Raw genomic sequence first — 25,117 nt, forward strand, 5'->3', positions numbered from 1 at the left:
ACGAGTCCCCAAATTTTCCTGAGATCAGATTTGAGCGTGGCTGAGAGCAGATGTAAGAGTGCTGAGGAGCACACTTATGATTGATTGACTAATTGAACATTTTATTAACTTGACAGACTGTGTTCTCATAGTGATTCCTTCATGTTAACGCTACAGGCCTCCTTGGAATTAATTACTTAATCATAATTAAAATAAATACGACAATATTTGTATGGTAAGAAATTACGCATTTGATGTCGGAAAAATAAATAATAAGGATTCATCTGATCACAGGGCAGCTGCTTAACCATATCTGAACCAGCTATTTTGGACAAATGTATAATTACTTTAATTACTCAGATATTCAAACACAATTATTGTGAAATGATTGAAATTAATAATTATTTAATGCCTTCTGTGGAATTTGTATTTATTACACATCCGTTTTAATGATTAATTATATACATTTGAAAGAATGCAGGTCAACATGCAATATATCCCATTGATTGGTATACAATGACAGACCTTTGATTGATTGATTGATTGATTGATTGATTGATTGATTGAAAACTGTATTAACAGATTGCAGAATGGGTACAGTACAGTACAGCTCAATTACATACAATTGTTAAGGGGATGCAGACCAGAGAAAGACTTTCGTCTCGTTTACATCAGGGTCCCCCATTTTCAATTCATCATAACATATATGACACACACGACATACAGATCCAGATACAGTACTGCTCTATACATTTATGACATACCAGATTTGCAAATACAGTACCGTTTGTGATACAAAGAGTCCAGAAAAGAGAGTATATACATTTGACGTAGAAACTGTTGGAGGAGGTTGGGTAGGTGGGGTGGGGTTGGGTGGGTGGGGGGGGGGGGGAACTGTACATTGGAGGTGGTTGGGTGGGGGGGGGGGGTAGGAGGGGTGGGTGGGGGACACTGTACAAGCAAAACTGTACATTGGAATATTGACAAAACCATACTTGGTAATTTACTGTACATTGGAGGGGGTTGATATAGCTATAAACCTGCATTCCTTCGAATATATCATTAATCAATTAAACGTATATTGAAATACACTATATAGCCTATACACCAACACTGAAATGACAGTGGATAAATAAATAAATAAGAACTAAAGCTAATCGCATGGAAATAGACTGCATTAATATTCCATAACAAGTCTTGTGTGCGCCAGTATGGCCTACATGTCTAATGAACAGTATAGGCTTAATATATTCTAGTTACTTGTTTCATTAGGATTTAGTAGATACTATATATGCTCTGCCTCTGCCCTACGTACAGTATAAGTACAGACTGTACCTATACTGTACGTAGGGCAGAGCATATAGTATCTACTAAATCCTAATGCAACAAGTCATTAATGGAATAATAAGCCTATACTGCGTTCATTCATTACGCCGTAGGCATTCATGGAATAATGAGCCTATACTGCGTTCATTCATTACGCCGTAGGCTACAGTATACTGCGCACGCGTCCATGCGTGCGGGTGCGCTGCGGCAGGTGTACCACGAGCTGTACTATGATGACAAGCAGTACTGTCTATCTGTATGTCATGTATGTCATATATGTTACGATGAATTGGAAATGGGGGACCCTGGTGGAAACAAGACGAAAGTCTTTCTCTGGTCTGCATCCCCTTAACAATTGTATGTATTGAGCTGTACTGCACTGTACCCATTCTGCAATCTGTTAATAAAGTTTTCATTCATTCATTCATTCACAATACATTAATCTAATTTCGATGGGTCGCGCAAGACTAGCAAGGCACGTCCGCATCCATTTCCACACAGCTGCATCATTACTTTGCCTTATAAGGAGCTCTGGAGGCGTTGTTTTGTATGCAAATGACCTGAACGGGAACACGCTTTTGAGTTCAAGACATAATGCCATTCTCCAAGCAGATATTAGATCATATCACAGGTGCAACCGTTTCAGCCCCTTAAGACATATTACCAGCACATTCGGGACTCAGAGTGAACTTGTCATTGATTCTGTCTCAGTCGGTTCCAAGATAAGTCTTCCAAGAGAACTCTTTGAAAAATGTTGGAGAATGAGAATGTTAAACACGATTACTCGTTGATTTGAGAACATCATATGACGACGATTTAATTAGTTTTTACCTTTCTTCTCGACCAAAGGCTGCCTTTCTTTTTTTCTTTTTTTTTTATTATCTTTCTTCCCCTCCTTTTTTTTCCCCGATTTTTCTCTTATCCCACCCTTCCTGGTTGTTGCGTACTTTCCCCTACTGTTGGTCCGGGAGACCGGAGACTGTCACATGCTTTCCTCCGACGCATGTGCAGCCTGGGGCAGGCCAACCTGGCCGCGCAGGTTCTCACCGGGGAGAGTGTAGCGTGTGGGAGGCCACACTATCTCTCCTTAGTTCCAACCCTTGCTGAGCAGGCGCCCCGACCGAACTGTAGGGGCCGCTGTCCACAACGCCCAGGACCCACCCTTCAGCTTTTCCCACCCCCTGATACAGCCAATTGTATCAGTGTGAGAGGCCAGCCAAGCTGATAGCAACGCCGGGAGCTGGATTCGAACAGGCGAATCCAGTGTCTCCCGGTGTTGGTGACGAACGTAATCTCCGTGCGCCACCTGCCCCCCAAAGGCTGCCTTTCTGTCATCTTCTACAAGTTACCAAAGACGTTTTTAATTTTTTATTTGAAATCTTTATTTCGAACATGTAAATAAATACAAACAAAATAAATAACTAAACAAAAGCAAAACATAACTAAATTTACATGTTCAAAAAAGAGTAGGAGGAAGTATACACTTATTTAATCCTACCCCTTTTCCACTACTGAAATGAGTGTACTAATTAAAAAATTTCAAAACAAATATATATATATATATATATATATATATATATGCAAAAAAAAACTATATATGTAAAACATGAAAGAAATAAAATAAAAATTTAAACACCGGTGAATATCAAGTCCCTTCCTCATCCCTGTACCTCGTGAACATAATTTCCTTATAAATCAGTTTGAATTGTCTCATACTTGGACATTGTTTTAGCACCACATTCAGACTGTTCCACAGTTTCACTCCACGTTTAAAAAGAACTGGAGAAACATGCCGTGGCTCATCCTCCCTCTCTGAAAATGTGTTGAAACTACTGTTTGGGCTTGGGGGGGGGGGGGGGGGGGGCACATTTTCAGTACAGTATAGTCGTTTTAAAGGAATAATTTGCCTTCCAAAACATTTTAAACTCAATACACTGGAAGAAACCCTTACTGACCAGCAGGTAGAGCACAGTTCTGCACATATCCAGTGTCTTTCAGCTTGGGTGCCACTGACCTACATACACACACACAGGCCTAAACACTACAGAGTGGAGCACGTGACCCCACGCCACGAGAGGAGAGTACTACAAAATGTTTCTGCATGGTGGCTCCTTCCTGCCCACTTCGGTTTCCATGGATACACGGCCTAATCCGGGGGCCTAGTCCGGCACCGAGTGGTCAGGGCCGGCGAAGCGTGCTTAACCCCGGACGCCACGGAACAGACACAGGGGGCCTCAAGTACACGGTGTGTAATGCAACACTGTCTAGTATGTCTATGGATCATACGCATGTCATTTCATGTGACCCGGCACGGCCTAGGCCGTCTTGTTAAGGAGCTCACGATTCCTCAGAAAACGTTCCGTCTCAGATGTCGGAGACGAGACGCACAGAAATGAAAAGAGAGGAGATGCACCAAAATCCATTCCAAGACAACAGGCCCAGTACTTTATTGGGAGGTGTGGAAATATGCAGAGAAGTATGGGTGGGAAGAAGGGTGTATCCGAAAGCTGTCTACAACATTTGTAACAGATGATGAAAAAGTGAACAAATAATTAACTGTATTAGACATTTGTTAATGATGAATAGGCTTCACTTTAGATTAGGGCACACAATAGCATCTGCAAATGATTTATAGATGTTTTAAGAATGTCTTAACAAATCATTTGTTGAACATGAACAAATAAATGGAGGTACAGTATACCGGTAGTCGTTTTTTCATATAAATTTTTCAAAGCATCTACAAATGTCTTACTACACATTAAACAACATTATTTAAGGTGAACAGATCAAGTACAAACAATGTTGATAATGAGTTATAAATAATGTAGAACTAATTTGTTATACAAATAGTTATAAATGATTTAATAATAAATTACAAATGTAAATAAATGGTTTGTTCATGATTAGTTCATTATCTACAAATACCTTATAAAGGTCTTATAACCGAGTGTTATTATAAAGTGTTACCAGAATATTTAAGCAATAATACATGAGAAGCCATGGTATGTCATGAATATTGCCACGGCTGCGATACGCCCGCAGGCATCACAGCCGTGGCAATATTAGACATACCACTGGCTTCCGAGTGTATTATTGCTTTTATACAGCAGGTTGCAGCGTTGGGAAAATATGGGATGAATACAGACTAGGGTCTTTTATATCGATTTCAGTGAACTTGGCGTAGAAATCTTTTTCTAAATATGTCTCTTTGCTATGGAATTTCAAATGGAGTAGGCTATCAACAAGCTTGGCAACGCAAACTAATGATGTATTAGTCTAATGCAGGGGTAGGCAACCCTAGGCACGCGTGCCTGCATAGGCACGCGGGGGCATTTCCATAGGCACAGGGGGCAGCATTAAAAAAATTAAAAATTAAATATTAGATTTTTTTTGCATATATATTAGATTGTTTTACTCAAAATGTGTGAGTATTACCAAGTCAACTTGTGTTCTTAAAACAATGACAATAAACATAGTTTTATTAGGTTGAAATAATGTGGTTGTGTACTTATTTTTCTGTTAACTTATTATGGATTGAAAACTGAAAACCTTAATGCACAGTAACTGAACTCAATATTTTTAAGTTCTGGTAACTTATTATTATTTTATTTTTTACAGTGTAGTCTTGCGATCAATCAAAACTTATTTACACGATATACCTCACATTCACCCTCCATTCACATCCTGGTGTTCTCCTGGTGTTCTACATTAGGCCTGTAGGTGGAGCTATGACAGCACACGTACAGTACACACACCGATGGTGTGTGATGTGTCCAAAAATGAATGGGCAAATGTGAGTGAAATGGTAGCACTGTATGCAGCTGTTTGTCTGCATTGCATTCCCCCCCCCAACTCAGATTTAGGGTTGATACAACCATCATAATAATATTGTTAATAATAACAATAACAATAATGATGTAATAATGTAAAAATTATCATTAAAAAGACCCGATTATGAGGGGAAAAAATTACGATGCATGGAATATTGTTGAGGCACACTAGTTACAACTATATTTCAAACAGGCACTCCATGTCAAAAAGGTTGCTGACCCCTGGTCTAATGCAAGCGAAAGCCGGAGAAAGTCATCAGCACCTTGGGGGATTAGCACCTTGGACAGTTCCGGGAGTTGGGCCAGTTCAATGACCAGGCCGTAGACTTGGTGGTGTTAATTTCATTGCGGCTTTCTTAGGTTTTCATAATAATAATCATAGCTACCTACCTCATAGTCTACCCATATAACTCTGTATGATAACATGTACAATAGTGCTGTATATACTGTTACATATACATTTATATTTCATTGAGACATGTAACCGTTGAGACTGACCTGTAGCTGGGCGGCAGGCAGGTTGACGTCGGCCACCATCTCGGTGCAGGGATGCTCCACCTGCAGGCGAGGGTTGAGCTCCAGGAAGTAGAAGCTGCCATCTTGGCCGTAGAGGTACTCCACTGTGCCGGCGCTGACGTAGCCCACCATCTTAGCCAGCTTCACGGCACACTGAAGAGGGGGGGGACAAGTCAAGTCAGCATTCAATGTTCAAAACAGCCCTTTCTCCTTGGAGGAGATTAAATAAACAAAGACGGAAATTTCCATGAAGAAAATAGTACAATTCTTGAAAACATTTCCTAATATTGGGATGCCAGCAACACCTAAGATAAGAAAAAACCATAATTGTATTTACATTTTTTTTTATTTATTATTGAATAAAATAAATATTAAATAAATAATTACTAAATTACATACCGGTAGTTAAAACAAATGGAAATAGCTATACTGTGTAAATCCACACAAATCCTTGACTGAATAGGGGAATCAGGCAGGCCAAGCACAGGACGTGTCATACCTTCTCCATATCCTCAAACACAACAGAAGTGGCGATGGTGGCGGGAGCCTCTTCGATGATCTTCTGGTGACGTCGCTGCACGGAGCAGTCTCTGCCGAACAGGGAGATGGCATTGCCGTACTGGTCGGCGAGGAGCTGCACCTCCAAGTGCCGTGCGTGCTTGGCCAGCTCCATGACAAAGATCGGCGATCCCGGTACCTCGGCCTGAACCTGGAGAAGCAAGGACCAAAATCATCAACGTTTTAAAGAAAATATATATATATATATTTTATTTCCCCCCACAATCGTCCTGGAATGATCCCAAACTACGGTTTCAGTCTGTCCCAAATCCAAAAGAATATGGCTAGGTACAAGGCAACTATAAAAGAAGGAAGGGTCATCATGTCAGATTACTAGATTATGCTCTGCTTGGTGCCAGACCTTGGTGCCAGTTCTATTGAAGCCTGTATTCAAATTCTAAATATACAAGCTATCTGAGGAAATATACATCAACCAATATCAAACGTTCGTTAGTTAGTTAGTTAACAAAACAACAAACTGTAGACAATTCTGAGGTAATAACCTGTTTAAATGACAATGTCATAAACGAGGAGATGGTGATCCCATTCAACTCAATGTCAGCCAAACAAGTTTCCACACTTGGCACCAATGTGGGTTCACATGCTACACAGTGATACACAGTGATGACCCTTCCTTCCTATATACAGTTTCCTTGGTTATGTATGAAATATATTTAAAAGACACATTTTCCAGCCTTGTGATAATCAAGACAGACTTTCTAAAAGTGACTCGATATTAGATGATTTTACCTAATGTTTTTCCACTGTGCAAACATTTATAATTTTTCATTTATTATTATTTCAATTTTGTTCCTTTAGCCTTTATTTAACTAGGTTTGTCTCATTGAGATCCAGGGTAACTTTTACAGGGGAGACCTGGCCAAGAAGAGCAGCAAGACGTTTAAAAATAAACACAGACTTTACAGATATGGCTTCAGCATAGCCTTAAATACATTCAGGGTTACCAAGCTTTTAATTTTAAGATCAGACTATATATTGTCCCAAGCAGTAGGTGCAGAGAACCTAAACACTTTCTTTCCCCATTTCTGTTCGGACTTCAGGAACAACCAAGTCCAGAGAGTGCTTCGAACGGCTTTATAATAATAATATATATAATAATTTCCATCATTCAAATTAAAAAAGAGACAATATTATTATTCAATATTGATATTATAGTAGTAGTACGGTATATAGTATAGTTGTATTGTAGATATAAAGTAAATATTGGGAGGAGATTTGATGGAGGCTGTCCACGTTACCTGTCTGTAGAGGTTGGGGAAGTCATCGGCGCAGTTGACTTTGCGGATGCCCTTTCCTCCTCCTCCCTCGGAGGCCTTCACCATCACAGGGTAGCCCACCTCCTCCGCAGCCTGGCACAGAACAAACACAAGCTGAAGATATGGCCTGAGCATTGTGGGACATTACTCCCTACTACCGTCAGTTCCAATTTGGCACTAAAAGGACCATATCGGTATGGCGATAAAAACAAACCTTCCTATTACACTAACAAAAATGTCGCTACGGAAAGTGTAGAGTTTGCCGACGTAAACGAGGAAGTGCTATGCGAAGAGATTTTTTTTTTTTTTTAATAAAAAGGCAAAAATAAAAGTAAGCTACGCTCAGGAAAATAGTCAGCGGTAATTATTGATTCTGAAGGCTTGGATTCAGGTTTGAATGAGAGGTTCTGAAGGCTTGGGTTCAGGTCTGAATGAGAGGTACCAACCTTCATTCCAGCCTCCACATCGTGGATACAGCCTAACTCATAAAGATCTGGAGGAACATTGATGACTTTCTTCTTCTGGTCTTCTTCTGTCCATTCTACTGTCAGCCCTGAGACACACAGACACCTCAGAATCAGCCACTGACTACATTCATACAAATCATATTATATATAGCCATTTCCTCTGTGATTAGTGCAGACTGTGATTATTGATTGAATGCAGTCAAGATGTGACTCCTTACAAGACATTAGACCACAACTGGTCGAGACATTACTGAAGAAACAATTACGAGAGCATCAATCCAGTGTGCATGGATCAGCTCCTCTTCTCCAGACCTACCGGATCCGCTCCAGGGGAGGGTGGGAATGCCAGCTGTCTGAGCCACAATGGAGGAGGCGATCTTGTCTCCCAGAGCCCACATGGCCTGGCTAGGGGGACCTGGGGGAAGAGAACGCACCATTAAAAACGAATCATGCATTCACTTTATATTTTTACTGTATCTTTCTTCTTCTGCTGCAGGTATACTATACTGTAATGTGTACTATATGCATGTACTATGTAAATGAAAACAAAAAGGGGTAGTCTTTAGGGGTAGGGCCCGACAAGCCTAGTGCTTCTCCCTAGCCCTTTTTGGACAATTGGACAATGCTGCAATAGCAGCTGGTAAAACGTTGGCGATTTTTGGAATGACCATTGTTATGTGTCCAAAACCCGAAATAAAAAATAACTGAACTGAACTGACCGCTGCAAAACTAGAGAACTATTATGAATGTCTGACCACTAAGTGTGTAAAACCTGCACAAACTATAACGCATATAATGCCAGTTAGGGTACAGAGTTCATCAGAGTGCGTCTTCTTCTACAAAGGCGTCGACGTGAGGCAGCGTGTCTTCCAATCAGATGCATCAATACACTGTTTGAGTCGTAGCCTTGATGCTAGCTAGCTAAAACGGAATATTTTGTTCATAGACTGAGCACTGGTATCAACCAGAGAATGCCAAGTAAAACAATAATCCATACACACTGCTGATGCTCCATTTCCAATACTTGTTTTGTGATTTTTGTATTTGCGAGGGAAGAAAGATCTGCATGGCGTTTGTTTACAAGTTTTGGTCCGCTAATTAACACAGCTGTGTGAACACAAACCGAACAAAGGGGCAAGTGCAACATTGTATCATATTAGTCCCTGAATCGGAACAAAGCAAACAAACTACAGGTGTGAAAACGCCCTCAGTTATGCTCAGTCTTGACTTCCGAAGGAGCGCACACTTTTTATTCTATGCACACTGCCAGCCAGGCCTTTATGCAACGGAGAGATTCAGATACAATTGAACACAAACGGTTCCAACAGGTATTAATGTTTCTCTGCATATTTTCACTGCCAACAAAGTAGCCTACTGGGATTTGGTAGCTGTCATTTCTGTGTGTCTCCGTCTCATCTCCAACACTTGAGACCTTAGCCACGCCCCCGCGACACAACTGTAGTTCTTTCCACTGCGTCGGAATAAATACAGTCGGACAATATAACAATAATTAACACATTTACAAGTTGTATTAAGTTTAGCAAATAAGGAAACCGATAAACATTTCAAAGCACTCAAAATTGTAAATTGTTGACCTATTTCTGAATTGTGCAACGTTTTCAGCATTTCTGAAGAATTGTCTCTGCCGAGATATGGCGGCCTAGACCGTGTCACATAGTCTCTCCACATTGGATTTTTTTTTTAAATATTAAGATGCAGGTGCTCGGAAAAAGATGCTATACAGTATGGACACAAGGCCTAAGGCCTCTCTGGAGAAAAGCTTCCACCAAATGACATGTTAAGTTATGTGGAGGACTCTTACCCATGAAGGCGATGCCATGCTTGTGAAGCAGCTCAGGTAGCTTGGGGTTCTCTGAGGCATGGCCCCACCCGGCCCACACCGCCTGGAAATAACATCACAGGACACATCGTTTCTTCTGCACGTTTAAGTCATTAGAACCCCATTGCAAGCGTATTGCAGTAACTTGTGTGTGTGTATGTCAGGGATGGGGATGGGCATGAGTAATGTTTTCCCAGATCGTGTCGCATGAATTACTCCAGTAGTGGGGAAAGTGGGCGACATGTTGTTGGAACAATTTGAAAATGTGCACAAACATGAACCACTGTTATCATCTTTTAGATAACGCTAAGCTAACAAATTTTTTGCGGTAACGTTAAATGTACCATCCAACATTACAGTAAATGCACAAACAAGCACTTTTCCTCAAAGACTCGAGTTCAGTTGAAACGATTACTCACGCCCATCCATAGCATATGTGTTTGGATTTGTGTTTGTAAATCACAGATACAACTCTTATAGCTCTTCCATAGCTTGGCCCTTGTATTGTTTTTATTTGGATAATTTATGACAAAATGTATTGATTATAAAAAGGTTAAATAGCAGTTTTTTTGTACACTCGGGATACATGAAAAAACTGTGAATGGTACCTGGACAGGTATGCGCTTAGCGATGTCCAATATGAGTTCTACGTTGGCGTAGTTGTTGTTATTGGTCCCTCCGGGAACAGGTACGTAATGATCTGCCATTTTGATGTACTCTGTGGAGGACAGACACATGGGAAAACTAATAACATTAATAACATCCTCTCATTGATGAGTTATTTCATTTGATGTTGAATCATTTGTTGTGTTTTTCAATGTTATCATTATTATTATTTTAATCATTCTCTTAACACATTCGGGGCCAGACCCGAGATATCCCGGGTTTTAATCGTTATTTCTTTTATTCGCTATTGCCATTCATAATTCATCAGGGAAGCCTGTGCATACTGTTCTGAATGTGTCTGGGCTGGCAGACGGTCAATACCGCCCTCTAACGCCTTCGGCCACTATTGCACTCCATTTGAAACGATGTAGTTTGTTTTCTGGGCTGAGCCGAGCCGTGCGGACGGGGTTTAAGCCGGGTAACGTGGGACGGACCTCCGCGACCAGTACTTGGAACAACGTGATAACTGGATTTCACTAAAGGGCTATTTTCGCGTCTTTTCCTGTGATTACTCAGAATCACCCAAACTATACTCTTATTCACCACGGTATAAAACGGAAATGTACGGATGAAAAAACAATCTGTTGGGGAGCTCCAGTAGCTCACCGCATATCTCGGCGCTATTTCTGCGTCGGGGAAAACCGTGCTCGTCACGGATCTGGGGGACACGAGTTCGATTCCCGGACCCGCCGTCATTTCTCAGAATGTCTTCCCCTGCTCTACATCCCGTTTCAACCTGTTTCTGTCGTCATACTTGACCAGAAAAGCGATAAACGCTAGAAAATAAAGTTTAAAAAAAAAGAAAAAACAATCTGTTTTTTGCATGTTGACCAGAAGGAACTCACTTACAATCAACAGCGTTATTAGATCCATAGCTATAATATTTCATATATTTTAAGCACTCGCAAACACGGCATTCTCTCCATTGAACAAAGCGCTGGCACGCAACGGCCCAATGCCCATAGCGCCCTCTGGCGGCCAATGTGTTAATGGAATTCAGTATTTGTATTATATTGCTTCGTTGGAGAGGAGCCCAATAATTAAATGGATAAAATAATAAAATTGGCAGCTAATGGGGATCCTGATAAAACAATAAACCACCAAGTGCAAATATTTGTAAACTGACTCCTTCCGATACAGCATTTACTATACTGTATTATTAACATATTTTTTATTTATTTTACTATAGGCATAGTAGCTTACAACACACACAGGTTTATTCTTTATAAACTTCATATGCCTGGGTCAGTTGTCCTGTGCACAGTCCAGGCTAAGAAGAAGGCTGAGAACATTTTAATGGACCCTGTATGCCCCACCTCCTCAACCTCACACACATTATACATACACAGTGTGTGTATTTGTGTATGCAAGATGGTTCTGCAGAATCCGCACCCCCTTCTGCAGAACAAAGAGTTAGCGGAAGTGGATGATCCCTAAAGCCATAACAACACATGCCTAGTGTTGAAAACTAGCACTTGTGCTATAAACGCACAAAACAACACATCTGGTCTGTCCACTGTGACTGGTCCAATGTACTGTAGCTGTGGTGTCCATTTTAAACGTTTTCATTCATTCATTCATTCATGCAACACTCTCAGAACTCATTCTGGCCTGCTGCACTTTACACTCTCAGAACTCACTCTGGCCTGATGCACTTTACACTCTCAGAACTCACTCTGGCCTGCTGCACTTTACACTCTCAGAACTCCCTCTGGCCTGATGCACTTTACACTCTCAGAACTCACTCTGGCCGGCTGCACTTTACACTCTCAGAACTCATTCTGGCCTGCTGCACTTTACACTCTCAGAACTCACTCTGGCCTGCTGCACTTTACACTCTCAGAACTCACTCTGGCCGGCTGCACTTTACACTCTCAGAACTCACTCTGGCCTGATGCACTTTACACTCTCAGAACTCACTCTGGCCGGCTGCACTTTACACGCTCAGAACTCACTCTGGCCGGCTGCACTTTACACTCTCAGAACTCACTCTGGCCGGCTGCACTTTACACTCTCAGAACTCACTCTGGCCTGATGCACTTTACACTCTCAGAACTCACTCTGGCCGGCTGCACTTTACACTCTCAGAACTCACTCTGGCCTGATGCACTTTACACTCTCAGAACTCACTCTGGCCGGCTGCACTTTACACTCTCAGAACTCACTCTGGCCGGCTGCACTTTACACTCTCAGAACTCACTCTGGCCTGATGCACTTTACACTCTCAGAACTCACTCTGGCCGGCTGCACTTTACACTCTCAGAACTCACTCTGGTCGGCTGCACTTTACACTCTCAGAACTCACTCTGGCCGGCTGCACTTTACACTCTCAGAACTCACTCTGGCCGGCTGCACTTTACACTCTCAGAACTCACTCTGGCCTGCTGCACTTTACACTCTCAGAACTCACTCTGGCCGGCTGCACTTTACACTCTCAGAACTCACTCTGGCCTGCTGCACTGTACACTCTCAGAACTCACTCTGGCTGGCTGCACTTTACACTCTCAGAACTCACTCTGGCCTGCTGCACTTTACACTCTCAGAACTCACTCTGGCCTGATGCACTTTACACTCTCAGAACTCACTCTGGCCTGATGCACTTTACACTCTCAGAACTCACTCTGGCCGGCTGCACTTTACACTCTCAGAACTCACTCTGGCCGGCTGCACTTTACACTCTCAGAACTCACTCTGGCCTGCTGCACTTTACACTCTCAGAACTCACTCTGGCCTGCTGCACTTTACACTCTCAGAACTCACTCTGGCCGGCTGCACTTTACACTCTCAGAACTCACTCTGGCCTGCTGCACTTTACACTCTCAGAACTCACTCTGGCCTGATGCACCCTCAGTCAGAACTCACTCTGGCCTGCTGCACTTTACACTCTCAGAACTCACTCTGGCCGGCTGCACTTTACACTCTCAGAACTCACTCTGGCCTGCTGCACTTTACACTCAGAACTCACTCTGGCCTGCTGCACTTTACACTCTCAGAACTCACTCTGGCCTGATGCACCCTCAGTCAGAACTCACTCTGGCCTGCTGCACAGCCAAAGTGTAGGATATCACGTGTACCATATTCGATTTATGTTTGATTAAAAAGGTTCACTCGAGATTTTTTATGAATTGAAATGAGGACTGTGTAGACTCAACCACACACAGTTGTGTGGAATAAAATACTACATAGTCCTCGTCCCAAATTATGGAAAATCTTACAGCATGTTAGATCTCTCTAATGGAGATATATTTATTATATCGAATCTTTTTCTGTTTATTTTTATTAATATTGAAGCCGTGATTATTAAACACAATTACTTGTTGATATGTGAGAACATATGACGACAATTTGTTTTTACGTTTCTTCTCGACCAAAGGCTGCCTTTCTGTCATCTTCTACAAGACACCAAAGACGTTTCAAAATAACTGGAGAAAGGTGCCGTGGCTCCTCCCTCTCAACGCGAGCTGAAACTACTGCTGTGAAGGAAGGGTGCGATTTACAAGACAAAATGAAAGCAACGCGGCATTGGGGCCCAATAATAATTTTATATAGATAGTAGGGCTGATTAGTCGACTAATCGGTCGAAAGGAGCCGTAGTCGACTGCCAACCTCTTAGTAAAAAAAATGAAATTACTGCCACGCAAATGGACGCCAGCTGCCACGCCAGCCCAAATGGAACGATTAAAAAAAAATAAAAAAATTTAAATCTTTTTAGTCAACTAACGGCAAATTTTGGCCAATCATAGTCAACTATCCAAATACTTAGTCGGGGACAGCCCTAATAGATAGATCATCTTGTTTTCATGATCGTGGGAAGCCAAAATCATAATTGAAATTTAAACTTGATTAAATCGCCCAGCCCCATTATATCTCAATCATTTTGTATCCACTGATGGTCTATACTGTAAAAGTAATGGACTGGTACTTGGTATCAACCAACACTAGAAGTTTAGCACCTGGTAGTAACAACAGTGGTATGGAAGCATCCCCAATTCCTACGACCATCTTTGGGAGCACTTAGTATGCGTTTGTTCAAACTCAGTAGCGCTAAGGCTCAGCTGTGTCAGGTGTTTTGCCGTGTCATTAAGCAGCAGAAACAGTCGCCACACCGCCTAAAGGCGATTACCTCAGTAGAGTGGTCACGGTAGTAGTAGCTCACCTGCGTTGGCCTTCAGATCCTCAGGGGTCACCATGACAACGAAACGGATTGCCCTCTCGTTGCGAAACATCTCATATGCCCAGCGACGGATGGAGCGCATGCATTTGACTGCCGCGATGCCGTTGTTGGCGATGAGGACCTGGTGAAGAGGAGAATGAGTGTGACATTTTAAGAGGAGTCAAATATTAGAACCACAGTGATTAAAGTCTAGCCAGCACTGAAGTCATGTATCAATTCAATACCAAAAAAACATAATGACCATTAAAAGGCACAATAACCAATTTGAGGAGAAAAGGCCTCTATACCTTTCTGCCCCAGCTTTCATTCAGTTATTCAGGGTATCTGCGGGTATCAACAAGTTACATTTAAGACTTTTTAAGTCCTTTTTAATACCACTTATACAAATTTCAAGGCCATGCTAAAAAATCACCAGACGAACAAAGCTCCTGGTAACCCTGCAAAAAACAACGACTTAAATACAAAAAAAAAATTTGTATCCACTTTTTCTCCTCTTTTTTTATTTTTCTCCCATCCCAATTTCGCTGTGCCAATTCTCCCCTCCCCTGTCTTGAACGTTGCTCGCATATGCCTCCCACTGGCCGGTTGTAGGGAGGATAGAAGCCTTGCATCACGTGTCCCCTCCGATACACGAGGAGGCAGCCTGTCACATCTTTTCACCTGCCAGCGCGGACTCTCATTGGCGAGGTGTAACGTGTGGGAGGCTCACACTACCCCCGCCATGTCCTGTCTCTGCTGTGCAGGAGTCCCCAACAGACCTGTAGGAGACGCTGTCCAAAAACACCAGATTACCACCCATCGACTTCCACCCGCTAACTCTGCCAATTGAGTTAGTATGACGGTCGGCCCAAGCCGGAGTCAACGCCGACAGCCGGATTCGAACCCGGTGTCTCTTGCGTTGGTGACAAGCGCAATGTCTGCTGCGCCGCCCAGCCGCCTATACAAAAACATTTCATACATTTAACACTTCCAGTGCCACTGGTTAACATGGTAAAACGTGGTTGAATGCCAGCACCCACTTCAATAATAGCGTTGTGAACGCATAATCTCTGTCTTAAATTATGGCTATGTGTCTAATCTGCCCGTCGCTTATCAATGACTTGTTTGCAGTCAACATTGTCGAAATGGATATTTTTATTTTTAATTTTTTAAATTTTTTTTATCGCTTCATTTCCGTTTGATAGCATTTTGAAAAGCCCTCGTTTTCAAGGAAAATATAAAGATTCCGTGATAATCGGCATTTACTGGAATATTCTGGCATACACAAAAACGTTGTCATTTTTCGGCATATTTATGAATCGTTTTCAAATAAACGCTAGATTATCGATAGTATATGTGTACTTATGCACGCTATAGAAGCGGGCTGAAATATCGATTCTCTCATTTCCTGATCAGCGAGCACACACAGACACACACATATGGGACACATTGATATATCTGTGAAAAAAGCTCTGATTATCCCAAGACTGGTCAAATAAATTCCTTACCTCAGATCAGATGTTATCCAAAAAGATTATTCCAATTCCTGATCGCCATTCCAAATATCGATCGTGTTTATTGATTCAGCGTTGGGTACTGTAAATACATAATCCACGCGTTTTCCGGGCCGGCGATCACAATGGATTCTTCAGTTGGCTTGACGGAAAAGTAAAAATGAGGAAACTGGCCCGCCCCCCCATCAGTCTAAAGTAATGGGGTGCAGTTACACAGGGAGAGACGATAGGGGGCGGTATCTTCCCAATTGAGCTCAGAGAGAGTCTGCAACACTAACCTGAGGCTCGATTGATGAAATATGAATTCAAATCGCCAATAAAAAAAAAATACGACAAACAAATGCTATATAGCGTTGCCGGCACTCAACTGGCGGCATGAACTAACGACAAAACGCGTTGCTGGCACTCAGTGTTAATAATTGAAATACCTGTGCAAATGAAATGTAAGACTAATACACTTGAACTCAATGGCCACCAACAACGATTATATACGTGGTTGGTCGACGACCATTGAACGCCAACCACGTATATATACGTTATTTGATACGTTATTTCTTTTATTTGATATTTCTATTCATTACAGGCACACAGACTCTGGGTTAACATGGGGAATCATCCTGAGAATGCCAAAGTGCAATACCAGCCGCATCACGCTAGACGGCGGTATCGAGCACCCTTTGTAACCTTGTATCTTGGCCTGTGGGACGGCCAAATGTTTGATTTCGGAATAATAGCATGTACAGGCAAGAAACGACAATGTCTATAGTGGAATTGACTATACGGCTATAGCTCAGCATTTCGGGAATTACCCTAGACCGCTCTAAAACCATACTTATATTCACCACGGTATAACATGGGAACGTATGGATGGAAAAATGCATTATTTTTCACATATTGAACGATAAGATAGGTGATGACAAATGGGCCATAGTATTGTATCCATAGCTATAATATAGAATATAGTTATAGCTCTACAAACAAGGTGATGCAGTCCTATCTTTTAAAGTGTGGCAGTGCTAGAGCGGGCCCCCGTCTAATTCCCAGCAGTCAATGAGTTAAGGCCTTAAATTGAGAATTATGAATTTAATACTTTTTAATACCCCGCAGACACCCTGTTATCACACACATTCAAGGGCTGGAGGAGTTTTATTCCAAACGAAGTGAGAAGATATGCCAGTGAAGTGAACATTATAGCGACAGCTAGGGATGGGTACCGAATTCGGTACTTTTGAGGTACCGAACCGAAACACGTCGGTACTACCGAGTATCGAATGAAGTGAGAAACCAAAAAAAAAAAAAAAAAAAAAAAAAAAAACATTATTTTTTTTTTACTTTTTTCTTTTCATGTCAACATTCACACGCACAATATATGCTTACCTGGGATTTGACTTGATTCAACAACAAAGCAGTCGGAGCAATGACAAGCCGAAAACTGTCGAAATTGTAGTTATTTGAAGTTTGGATTATTTTTTTTACGACTGAGGTAGGTCAATTACATTTCTTGAGACTAAAGTACCGAAAAAAGGTACCGTTGGGTACCGGTATCGATTCACAGGTACCGGTACCGGTATCGGTTCAAATGTGAAAGGTACCCATCCCTAGCGACAGCACTTTGGAACTTTGTTTTGAAACGTTGAAACATTTTTGCATACCTTCTCGATGACCTTGTTGCCACCAAAGCGGGTGACAAACTCTGCTGGGGAGGCCACCGTGAAATCTCTCTGCAGGTCAATACGGCGCCGGTCCCGGCCCTGCTTCACCAGGTGCAGCCCCGACATGCTTGGCCTGTTGGGAGGCGGGAGGAACGGTGTTACCGTTAACATGTAATCAAGACAGGATTCCCACAGACGTTGCAAAATGAAATTCAATTACTTTTAAGTACTTTTCCAAGCACGTTTTTTTTTTCAAGGATTTCACTCGAAGGATACAATTCACTTTTAAATGCTGTTTTTTAAGCATCTTCTTGGCCTGCTTGCCAGCTAGAGCAAGCTAGAGCATCACACTCCAAGAAATGAGTAAAATAATTGAGGAAAAGAAATGAGGAAAAGCAGTTGGAGCGTGCAAGACAGCGACTAGTCAGATTTTGTAAAAGAAATTCTTGATTCAGACATTTTTTATCATGGATGATGAACAAAACATTAAATGCGATTGGTTGATTTGAATTTCAATTACTTTTTAAGCACCTTGTTAAAAGATTTGCCGTTTAAGGAATTCCAGGCCTTGACTTTTTTTTGTAAAAAATCAAGCACTTTAAGCACTTCAAGGACCTTGTGCGAACCCTGTCAAGACCAATAGGTTATGAGGCAGACAGATTGTTAATGGTCATTCTGGCATTGGCCTGTTGGAAGGTAAACATGTATAGTGTTTTTGCTACCATCAAAATGATCATTACATTTTTCATTAGATTAAAATGTTTCATACTGTAGGTATAAGACCAGCAATAATGTAACAGATGTATAATGCCGGATATATCAGTCATATAACCAGTCCACATTGCAGAGACACGGTAGCCTAAACATTGCTACTAATCTCCATGTTTAGACAGTTAGACAGTTTAAACAGTCTATCCTCAAGCAAAACAAGAGCAACATTTTTACAACATGACCAGTTAACATCCATCATTCCAGCTGATAACATGACAACACCACCACGAGGACTGATAAAAGGAAGACTGGTGTCTGGAGCAACTGATTTGACTACAGTACAATTACAGTTGCAAGGTTGTACCACCTCCCGTGCACAAGGTGTTGGGCTGGAAAAAATAAAAGTACAGCGTAATCTAAAGGCAGAATGGACCTTATTCTACCCTAATAAGTAAAACTAAATATATATATTGTATTATTGTGCAACCTTATACACTGTACTTATTTGGAAGTTACCCTTTTGTTTGCTAGTTTACTAGTATATTCAGACAGATATTTATGTTATACACATATATATACGGTACATACAGCACTATTGTACATGCTATCATACAGAGTTATATGGGTAGACTATAGTATGAGGTAGGTAGTTATGATTATTTGATTAATGATTACTATGATTACAGTGTACGGCAGTTGTAGACAGTTGAGTCTAGGCAACAGAGTTCAGAGTTGGTACAGTGTGGGTAATAGGGCTGTCACTTTAACAAAAAATCTAATTTGAAATGTGTTGCAGAATTGTAGACAAGTTCGAATATCAGTAAAAAAAAGAAAGAAAAAAAAAACCTAAACCTAAAAGAAAGCTAAGCTATTTTCAAAGTTTTGGCAACTTTTTTTTTAACATGGTATGTTTGGTATCATTTTTTTCAGCACAGTCTCACCTATATGACCGGACAGTTTTTTTTTAATTATTATTATTAATTATTATTATTAATTATTATTATTATATTATTATTATTATTATTATTATTATTATTATTATTATTATTATTATTATTATTATTATACTAATATTTAAAATATGGGTAACAGAGCCTAGGGTACAGTATGGTAACAGTCGTACAGTATGGTAACAGAGCCTAGAGTACAGTATGGTAACAGAGCCTAGGGTATAGGCAACAGAGTTCAGAGTTGGTACAGTATGGTAACAGAGCCTAGGCTGTGCATGCCAATTAAAAGACCTCTGAGCAGGTCCTGCATTATTATTATTATTATTATTATCTATGTCTGTCACTATAGCCAATGGAAATGCTAGAAATTGTCATGTGGACTGAGAGAACCAATGGAAAATTCCTATCGTTTCTCATCCAGTCCGCTCCACAGAACGGGCCATCAGATGCTGGTTGCACATAATGTAGGATAGACCGATAGAGAGAGGCGCTTGTCTCTGGTTTTATAATAAAATGGCAAAAGCAAAAAGACAAAGGTATAATGTTCAGTGCAAACATGTAGCCATTATATATAATAATGGAAAGTAGAAGAAATTGCTTGTTTACAGTTTATTATGCCACCTAATGCAGCTCGTTTATTTTTATCCTGCCTCTGCCACAAATGTATGTCTTAGTTAAAAGGTGGTCTGTCACAGAGTTAAGGTTTTTTCACTATCAACTCATTAAATTAGCCATTGATTTTGGTTCTGGCCCGCCATATAATGGGTTGGAAGTTGGAACAAATTTGGCCCGAGGCCAAACTTAAATTGCAGACCCCTGGCCTAGGGTATAGGCAACAGAGCTCAGAGTTGGTGCAGTGTGGGTAACAGAGCCTAGAGTATAAAGAGAGATCAGAGTTGGTGCAGTGTGGGTAACAGAGCCTAGAGTATAAACAGAGCTCAGAGTTGGTGCAGTGTGGGTAACAGAGCCTAGAGTATAAAGAGAGATCAGAGTTGGTGCAGTGTGGGTAACAGAGCCTAGAGTATAAACAGAGCTCAGAGTTGGTGCAGTGTGGGTAACAGAGCCTAGAGTATAAACAGAGCTCAGAGTTGGTGCAGTGTGGCGGGTAACAGAGCCTAGAGTATAAACAGAGATCAGAGTTGGTGCAGTGTGGCGGGTAACAGAGCCTAGAGTATAAACAGAGATCAGAGTTGGTGCAGTGTGGGTAACAGAGCCTAGAGTATAAACAGAGCTCAGAGTTGGTGCAGTGTGGGTAACAGAGCCTAGAGTATAAACAGAGCTCAGAGTTGGTGCAGTGTGGGTAACAGAGCCTAGGGTACAGTATGGTAACAGAGCCTGGGGTGTATAGGCAGTGAGGCCGTCTACAGGCCTGACGCAAGCAGGCAAGGCATGTTCTGTATCGTTAGTGGCTTAGCTTGGCTTCGCCTTCTGCACTATCTCGCGTACGTGCACGCGTACTGAATAAACCACAAATGTACCTCTAATACCAGTATTAGTCTGACCACACCCCTCATCAGCTTACCTTCATAAGCAGGTGTGTGGTCACCTGCTCTCCTCCTTCTCGCTTTCACCACAAGGAAGAGGTGCCTCGGTAGATCCCCACACTTGACACCATGATGGAAGAAATTGGATTAGGAACAGCTTGGGAAACAAGGATACGTTGACATCATATCTTTATTTTCTCTCTCACTATTTTCGAGAAAATACGGCGATATTGTCTTCGTACTGGAGTGTCTAGAAGATGATGATCATTCTACAAACCCTCCACCGGTTTTCGTATTGGGAGCACGCCGCTGCATGCTTCTCAACTGCAGTTCCTTGCTGTGTTTGTTGGGGTGAAACCTGTCAGGCCACAGCTGAACTGTCGGACATGCCGCTGTTGTGAGGAGCGGTGCGTTCCAGGTTGGGTGAGTAGTGTTTGCTGGCAGGCTCCACTTGTCTGTTAGTGCTATGGGGGCTACTAGACAAAGTTTATGGAAACCGGCCCCAGGCTAGGGTCCTTTGTTTAGCCGTCTAGGCGACAGAAGGCCTTGGTCTGGCGACCATTATAGTTTTAACTAGTGGGCCGCGACCATTGACACTGGTGATCCCTGTGTGTTCTGGACGAGTGGATTCTCTCTGTCACCGTGTTAAGACCCCATCTTTCATATCCAAATGAGAGTATTCCTTCACGAGGGGATATGTGCATGTAATGTGCGATAGCGGCAGATTCATGTTCAAAGTCAGCTATACAGGCCAGTTGGTACTGTGCTGATTCCGCCGGACGTGTTAATGTCACCGTTGTGAAGCGGTGTTGACGTCTTGTTTTCTCTTTTCTCTTAAAAAGTGAGGAGGGTTCAGAACGGCGGCCTGTCTGGGTGAGTGTTATGTCATTGTTTACATGTTCATAGCTTACGGTTAGCCGGTCGGTGGCCTGGCGCGGGGTAGCTTAGGCTTCTCGCGCGCCGCCGGGAGCTCGCTCCTGATCGCGTGCGTCGTAGATCGGCGTCTCGCGAGCGGAAGCGATAGCACCAGAACGGTTGGAGCAGCCGTTAGCTTGATGCTATTCTGTTGAACGTGCTTTGATTTTTAACATGTTTTACACTCTTGACCACGACGTCATCTTTGACAGGGGATGTTCGTCAACCCTGCCTGAGCCTAGACGGGGATTGCGTCAACAAAGAGGGCTGTGTTCTACGGTGGCTTATGACTGCACTTCGCTGATCTGCGTTCCGGGCAGGTACGGGGTTGGCCAGACCCTCATAACACGTCTTCTGGTTTTACCTTGCTAAATGTATTGTGAATGACGGTGTTTTTTCCCAAAACGTGTGTTGTTGCAATGCATTTGAGATACGTTGCGGGTTGTGTGTGAGCTGTTTTTGTCACTGGCAGTAGCTTCTCCGTGCAGGTCGTGATGTATTGATCTGGTTGTTGTGTGAGAAACATCATGGTGTTTATGTGTACCGTGTACTCACTACTAAGGCAACTAACCTATGAAGCTATGCTTGGTGACGAGTGAGTAAAAGAATGTTCTTTCTCAGACTGTAATGACAATGGACAGTGAGTTCACACATTAACAGGTTTTCCTGTTTTAACTGGCCGTGTTGAGGGTAAAATAGGAGGATTGTGTTTTTCCCCCCCCGGTTCCCTGGGGACTTTATCACCTCCTATCAGACATGTTGTGCATTAATTGTGTCTTTTGTGTGGTAGGGATACGATGTAACTCTCAGCTTGATTGCTGAGGTTGTGCTAAATCTGCTGGAGAAACTTATTTCCTAAAGGGAAATTGGTTTGGTTGCTGTCGTGTGCTTAGCAAGGCCTGTGGTCGATACTAATCAAGAATGATGTATTCTCTCATTGTGATGATGATGGGTTGTGTGTGTCATGTGACCTACAACTGGGTTGTACTGGCCACAGAAGCACATGTGTATGTTGGACCGGGGTTCTTAGAGCCCTCTCTATTCTGTGTTTTTCCTTAGTAAAAATCAGATAGCAGGTTAGCTCGTGCGCTGTGTGGAGCTGTGAAACGCTTCATAGAGCTGACTATGACTGTGTCATATTCTCTTTTTGTCGTTACGTCGTATCATGGGTGTGGGGTCGTAAAGGGGTGAACTGGTAACCTTTCCTCTCCCCATTGTTCTGTCGGTCAGGGGTACACCCCCTGTCCTTCAAGGTTCCCGTCACGTGGCGGTTCGGCACGTTACGGGGGGGGGGGGGGGGGGGGGGAGGGAGTTCCTGGTCCCACGGCCTGGTATATTGGGCGTGTGCACCGCAGGAATTCCCCCGCCATAGAGTACGTCACCGTGCGCGTCTCTGTTGGTAGGACTTCCGTGTGCTGTTCAGGTCCATGTGATGGATCTGTTTTCAGGGGGGGTGGTCAGGGCTCCTCCTCACCAAGCGCCTACTCAGGCCTTCTGTGAGTTCGGACTCCTTCTTCCATGTGATCCATGTGAGGAAGCCTCCATCAGAGTACAGAGCCTTCCTCCTCAGATTGTCAAAGTGAGTGGACCCTCTAGAAGGGTCCTTTTCTATTGTATGTATATTCGATTCAATTCGTTTATTGAGTGTGTATGGGTTCGGTGCCTCTTCCCCGGAGGCCCTAAAACCAGTTTTTTACATGGCTCAAGGTGCAATATATTCTTTTCAATCTGTACAGCTCGCGTGGGAAGTCTCTCTGGGGATCCCCGTCTCTTTCCTATGGGAGGGTGGTGGGATGTAAAAATGTGAACATTTTTTACCCCGGCTGTGTAGACTGGGATACATACTGTTGATACTTCCTTCTTTCTATTCCAGAAGTGTTGGAGTTAGGGAGTGTCACACCCCTCTTGTCGTTCCCCTGGGCGCCTTGGGGATTCAATGGCAGGTCTAAATAGCCTGTTCATTGATGGGGGTGTGTCCCGACGCACGTATAGTGCTAGCTCGCTGTAAACAGGCGATTGACTGGCACGCCTTAGTTGCTTGTGGTTGAAACAGCGTTTTTATAAAGCAACTGAGATGGGGGTTTTTCCTCTTCCGGCGACCACATCCCATGACCTGGGTGGGTTGTCGACGGATCCTCGTTCATGTCTGGGGGATGATGACGGGATGGATCTGAACATATGTAGTGGGGTCTCACGCCCTTGGGGTGGGCCACCAGGCGCGGTTCGTCCCGACGTCTGGGTGGCGCCTTCTTTTCATGTTAAGATCAACACGCATATCTGCCCTTTTCCTGGGGCATGTCGGCGTGGTTAGGGCACGGGACTGGTTCTGGTCACGCTGGTCCAGATCAGTTGAACCCGTTGTCCGCCGGGGATGCAGATCTGCTGTTCTGGTACCCTGAGGGACTTGGGCTTTTTTCAGGGGGAAAAATGCCAGGTCGGTCTGGGTGTCACAGGGTTAAGCGCTATGGAGACCCTGGTTGGGTATGTTTTTTACTCAGCACTGTCGTCATGGCTTACAGCCATGCCATTCTGTACGCGCTCGATCTCGTCGGATCTCGGCCGCTACACAGGTTGGTCCTGGTTAGTACTTGGTTGGGAGACCGCCGGGGAATACCAGGTACGGTGTGCTTAGGGGCTGGTTCTCCATTGTTTTTCGCTCCTCTCTCACGCATGGCGAAGAGGGGCCTGTGGGGGTGGTTTTTTGACCTCCTCTGGTGACCCTGTGCTTCCCGTACCGCCAGGCCCGGTCCGAAGTGATGTTTGCGACCCGTAGGCCTGGGTTAACCCTTTTTGGAAACTGAAACACTTGTACTGCGGTATAGCCGGTGTATACCCGCAGGTGTGTTTTGGAGTTTTTTCTTGAGGGGTTATAGGAACAACCACCGCATTGGGTAACACCGAGGTGGTTGGTTCCCTGGTGTGTTGGAGCAGTGTCAACTCCCGGGTTCACCGGTTGAGGGTGCCCCTGCACGTTCATGACGTCTGCCAATCGTGTCAGCCTTCTCTGCCTCGACCCCTCTGGGTGGGGGTTGTTAAATGGAGGCTTGGTCATGCAACACCGCCAGCTTACGCTCCTTCCGCCGGGGCGGCTGTGTTCAGCTGTCCCCTCTGGCGCCTGTCTCGTCCGCAGTCTCCAGGCTAGGGTTAACAGCCTGTTGCCTGGTTTTTCCCCGGTGCGCTGCCTGCTTCCGTTGGTTAACCTTTTTTGTGTGCTTACGGCCATGCTGACTGCCTATTCTGCAGGGTCAGTGTGCCAGGCGGTGTACTATTGGGGGGACG

At 43.2% G+C, this 25,117-nt stretch overlaps 1 protein-coding gene across 3 annotated transcripts in view; it reads right to left on the minus strand.

The window, feature by feature from the left end:
- acaca (acetyl-CoA carboxylase alpha) overlaps positions 1–25,117 on the minus strand; it is a 143,145-nt gene that overhangs the window by 103,837 nt on the left and 14,191 nt on the right. For all 3 annotated transcript variants that reach the window (XM_084320849.1, XM_084320847.1, XM_084320848.1), the window contains exons 3-11: positions 17,779–17,911; positions 14,616–14,754; positions 10,402–10,511; positions 9,776–9,857; positions 8,270–8,368; positions 7,933–8,039; positions 7,469–7,579; positions 6,151–6,360; positions 5,634–5,804 (exon numbers count right to left, since the gene is read on the minus strand). In XM_084320849.1, the coding sequence (XP_084176975.1) occupies positions 5,634–5,804; positions 6,151–6,360; positions 7,469–7,579; positions 7,933–8,039; positions 8,270–8,368; positions 9,776–9,857; positions 10,402–10,511; positions 14,616–14,754; positions 17,779–17,911 (1,162 nt within the window). The remainder of the gene's footprint in view (positions 1–5,633; positions 5,805–6,150; positions 6,361–7,468; positions 7,580–7,932; positions 8,040–8,269; positions 8,369–9,775; positions 9,858–10,401; positions 10,512–14,615; positions 14,755–17,778; positions 17,912–25,117) is intronic.

This window comes from Notolepis coatsorum, assembly GCF_963971535.1.
Source record: "Notolepis coatsorum genome assembly, chromosome: 8".
NCBI lineage: Eukaryota > Metazoa > Chordata > Actinopteri > Aulopiformes > Paralepididae > Notolepis > Notolepis coatsorum.